The sequence below is a fragment of the Oncorhynchus tshawytscha genome, linkage group LG07 (assembly GCF_018296145.1).
Source record: "Oncorhynchus tshawytscha isolate Ot180627B linkage group LG07, Otsh_v2.0, whole genome shotgun sequence".
NCBI lineage: Eukaryota > Metazoa > Chordata > Actinopteri > Salmoniformes > Salmonidae > Oncorhynchus > Oncorhynchus tshawytscha.
Window position 1 is genome coordinate 65,363,578 of NC_056435.1, and position 4,812 is coordinate 65,368,389.

General features: G+C 43.9%; 1 protein-coding gene across 2 annotated transcripts in view; it reads left to right on the top strand.

Annotated features, from left to right (window-relative positions):
- Positions 1-2,565, top strand: part of LOC112255048 (proto-oncogene tyrosine-protein kinase Src) — a 31,211-nt gene extending 28,646 nt beyond the window's left edge. For both annotated transcript variants that reach the window (XM_024428099.2, XM_024428100.2), the window contains 2 exons: positions 386-517; positions 1,406-2,565. In XM_024428099.2, coding sequence (XP_024283867.1) covers positions 386-517; positions 1,406-1,614 — 341 coding nt within the window. In that variant the 3' untranslated portion in view covers positions 1,615-2,565. The remainder of the gene's footprint in view (positions 1-385; positions 518-1,405) is intronic.
- Positions 2,566-4,812: the final 2,247 nt, after the last annotated feature.

Sequence of the window (4,812 nt, forward strand, 5' to 3'; positions counted from 1 at the left end):
CCCCTCCTCATAGAAGATAATGTGTACCTCGCCAGACAGGGTTCTGCTCTGGTCTGGGTCAAATATCTATGTAATGTATGTCCTAAGCCTGTTTGCTTCACCTGGTCTCTTGATTACTTGTGTTTATTGTTTTTAACGTTGTTAGATGCAGACTTTGTGACTTCAGGGATTATAATAAAGGGGCTAAATAACTTCAGGAAAATGTACTAATTCTGACTCTGTGAAAGGTCAAGTTTTCCATTTGGCAGACTGTAGAGAGGCTCAACTCTAGCCTTGTTTTTAGGAAAATAGGCTTGTATTGATGTATTCTAGTTAAAACAGTGACATTTTGGCTACCATGGTCTTTTATCAGAGTGTGTCATCAATCAGGGTTTTGTTTCCCCAGGTGCCAAGTTCCCCATTAAGTGGACCGCGCCAGAGGCTGCACTCTACGGACGCTTCACCATCAAGTCAGATGTCTGGTCATTCGGGGTCCTGCTCACTGAACTGGCCACTAAAGGCAGAGTCCCATATCCAGGTACCGGTGACTTTTCTTCATGAAAACATCAAGACAAGTAGTTACACACTCTGCTCACAATAGGTATAAAACACCAATGTCTCTTCAGGTTTACATATACGGTGTACTGCAAATCAAATGTATTGGTCACATACACATGGTTAGCAGATGTTAATGTGAGTGTAGCGAAATGCTTGTGCTTCTAGTTCCAACAATGCAATAATAACCAACGAGTAATTTAACCTAACAATTCCACAACTACTGCCTTATACACACAAGTGTAAAGGGATAAAGAATATGTACATAAAGATATATGAATGAGTGATGGAACAGAACGGCATAGGCAAGATGCAGTAGATGGTATAGAGTACAGTATGTACATATGAGATGAGTAATGTAGGGTATGTAAACATAAAAGTGGCATAGTTTAAAGTGGCTAGTGATACATGTATTACATAAAGATGGCAAGATGCAGTAGATTGTATAGAGTACAGTATATACATATGAGATGAGTAATGTATACTTTGTTTACATATACAGTATACTTTGTTTACATATACAGTATACTTTGATTACATATACAGTGTACTTTAATTACATATACAGTATACTTTGATTACATATATTGTATACTTTGACTAAACAGTCATCCAAGATGAGGAGTTGCATACAATTGCACTTAGAAGGAAGTGAAGGGTTGGTCTTTTTTCTGTGTGTTTATTTCTAATATAAATTAGGGGTGTTGGATTGAATGCTATGTTATTTTCAGCTATTATTTGATTTCCTAGTGGAATCATGTGCAGTACAAAAGTTGAACAGGTTTTATAGAAAAACACTGTCGAACGTGTTTCTCTCTCTTCTCTCCCTTTATTTATTTATCTATCTATCCCCTCCATACACTGTCTTCAGGCATGGTGAACCGGGAGGTGTTGGATCAGGTGGAGCGTGGCTACCGGATGCCCTGCCCTGCTGAGTGCCCAGCCTCCATGCACGAGCTCATGCTCACCTGCTGGAGGAAGGACGCAGAGGAGCGGCCCACCTTCGAGTACCTGCAGGGCTTCCTGGAGGACTACTTCACCTCCACTGAGCCCCAGTACCAGCCTGGGGAGAACCTATAAGGCTCAGGGACATCACCCCCCCCCCTTATGGATGGACTTTCCCACCCCCTACCCAATGCCCACCCATGTCGCTGCCCACCCCTCACTGCACCCTGATCATGGGTCAGGTTTGTGTTATTTCCCCACTGTAATGGATTATGGTTAAGGTTGGTTTAGGAGTGGGAAGAAAAGAGGAGCTGATCCTAGACCTGTTGTTATGGGTGACGTCTAACCTGGAGCTACAGGTTTTGTGGAGACTGTCATAGTGGTTGAGGGTTGGGACTGATGCGAAAGGTGCTGATCCTAGATCTGTGGAGGAAAGATGGTAAGTGTCCTAAGGTGGAGTAGGGTGCAGTTGCCCCTGGATGCTGATCTTGGGTCAGTTTAGCATTTTCTCCACTAATGGTTAAGATCAGGGGAGGGGAAGCTGATCCTAGATCTGTAGCTAGGAGAAACTTCAACCCGAAGTATCCTAAGGAAGGACGGAGGATAGTGAGATGGAACATGGCCACTGTTTTGACCCTCCCTCTCTGTCCTCGTCCCTTTCTCATCAAAGGCTTTGCCTGGAATCCGTTCAAAGTTTTCCCAACGTGTGCACTTGTGCACTACCTGTCAAGCATTGGATTAGTGTAAGCATTGGCTGTACTAGAGGAAGTCTCCCTCATTGTTGAAATCCTCAAGGTTGGCTGTGCAAGTGCACACTTGCAAGTTTGGAGAAATTAGAAGCAGCCATAGCATCTGACCTCTCCACCTCCTCTCCTCTTGCAGAGCGCTGCCAACGTGGCACCGGTGCCGAAGGAACGTCCGTCTGTTTTTCCTCTCTCTTGTGCATACCAAATGGCTCGCTATTACCTACATACATGTAGTGCACTACTTTTGACCAGAGCCCTATGGGAATAGGGTCAGAAATAGGACCCTAGGGCTCAGGTCAAAAGTTGTGCACTATGTAGAGAATAGGAAGCCATTAGGGATGTAACTTCTGTCTTTCTCTCTCCCTTTCTTTGTCTATTTCCTCCTCTCTCCCCCTTTCTTTGTCTATTTCCTCCTCTCTCTCTCTCCCTTTCTTTGTCTATTTCCTCCTCTCTCTCTCTCCCTTTCTTTGTCTATTTCCTCCTCTCTCTCTCTCTCCTTTTCTTTGTCTATTTCCTCCTCTCTCTCTCCCTTTCTTTGTCTATTTTCCTCTCTCTCTCCCCTTTCTTTGTCTATTTCCACCTCTCTCTCCCTTTCTTTGTCTATTTCCTCCTCTCTCTCTCTCCCTTTCTTTGTCTATTTCCTCCTCTCTCTCTCCCTTTCTTTGTCTATTTCCTCCTCTCTCTCCCTTTCTTTGTCTATTTCCTCCTCTCTCTCTCTCCTTTCTTTGTCTATTTCCTCCTCTCTCTCTCCCTTTCTTTGTCTATTTCCTCCTCTCTCTCTCTCTCCCTTTCTTTGTCTATTTTCCTCCCCTCTCTCTCTCTCTCTCTCCCTTTCTTTGTCTATTTCCTCCTCTCTCTCTCTCTCCCTTTCTTTGTCTATTTCCTCCTCTCTCTCTCTCCCTTTCTTTGTCTATTTCCTCCTCTCTCTCTCCCTTTCTTTGTCTATTTCCTCCTCTCTCTCTCCCTTTCTTTGTCTATTTCCTCTCTCCCTTTCTCTCTCTCTCTCCCTTTCTTTGTCTATTTCCTCCCTCTCTCTCTCCCTTTCTTTGTCTATTTCCTCCTCCTCTCTCTCCCTTTCTTTGTCTATTTCCTCTCTCTCTCTCTCCCTTTCTTTGTCTATTTCCTCCTCTCTCTCCTTTCTTTGTCTCTCTCTCTCTCTCTCTCTCCCTTTCTTTGTCTATTTCCTCCTCTCTCTCTCCCTTTCTTTGTCTATTTCCTCCTCTCTCTCTCCCTTTCTTTGTCTATTTCCTCCTCTCTCTCTCTCCCTTTCTTTGTCTATTTCCTCCTCTCTCTCTCCCTTTCTTTGTCTATTTTCCTCCTCTCTCTCTCTCCCTTTGTCTATTTCCTCCTCTCTCTCTCTCCCTTTCTTTGTCTATTTCCTCCTCTCTCTCTCCCTTTCTTTGTCTATTTCCTCCTCTCTCTCTCTCTCTTCTTTGTCTATTTCCTCCTCTCTCTCTCTCCCTTTCTTTGTCTATTTCCTCCTCTCTCTCTCCTTTCTTTGTCTATTTCCTCTCTCCTCTCTCTCTCTCTCCCTTTGTCTATTTCCTCCTCTCTCTCTCTCCCTTTCTTTGTCTATTTCCTCCTCTCTCTCTCCCTTTCTTTGTCTATTTCCTCCTCTCTCTCTCCCTTTCTTTGTCTATTTCCTCCTCTCTCTCTCCCTTTGTCTATTTCCTCCTCTCTCTCTCCTTTTCTGTCTATTTCCCCCTCTCTCTCTCCTTTTCTTTGTCTATTTCCTCCTCTCTCTCTCCCTTTCTTTGTCTATTTCCTCCTCTCTCTCTCCCTTTCTTTGTCTATTTCCTCCTCTCTCTCCCTTTCTTTGTCTATTTCCTCCTCTCTCTCCCTTTCTTTGTCTATTTCCTCCTCTCTCTCCCTTTCTTTGTCTATTTCCTCTCTCTCTCTCTCTCCTTTCTTTGTCTATTTCTCTTTCTTTGTCTATTTCCTCTCTCTCTCTCTCCCTTTCTTTGTCTATTTCCTCCTCTCTCTCTCCCTTTCTTTGTCTATTTCCTCCTCTCTCTCTCCTTTCTTTGTCTATTTCCTCCTCTCTCTCTCTCCCTTTTTGTCTATTTCCTCCTCTCTCTCTCTCCCTTTCTTTGTCTATTTTCCTCCTCTCTCCCTCCTTTCTTTGTCTATTTCCTCCTCTCTCTCTCTCCCTTTCTTTGTCTATTTCCTCCTCTCTCTCTCTCTCTCTCTCTCCTTTCTTTGTCTATTTCCTCCCTCTCTCTCCCTTTCTTTGTCTATTTCTATTCCTCCTCTCTCTCTCTCTCTCTCCCTTTCTTTGTCTATTTTCCTCCTCTCTCTCCCTTTCTTTGTCTATTTCCTCCTCTCTCTCTCCTTTTCTTTGTCTATTTCCTCCTCTCTCTCTCTCCCTTTCTTTGTCTATTTCCTCCTCCTCCCCTTTCTCTCTCTCTCTCCCTTTCTTTGTCTATTTCCTCCTCTCTCTCTCTCCCTTTCTTTGTCTATTTCCTCCTCTCTCTCTCCCTTTCTTTGTCTATTTTCCTCTCTCTCTCTCCCTTTCTTTGTCTATTTCCTCCTCCCTCTCTCTCTTGCTCTCTCCTTTCTTTGTCTATTTCCCTCTCTCTCTCTCCCT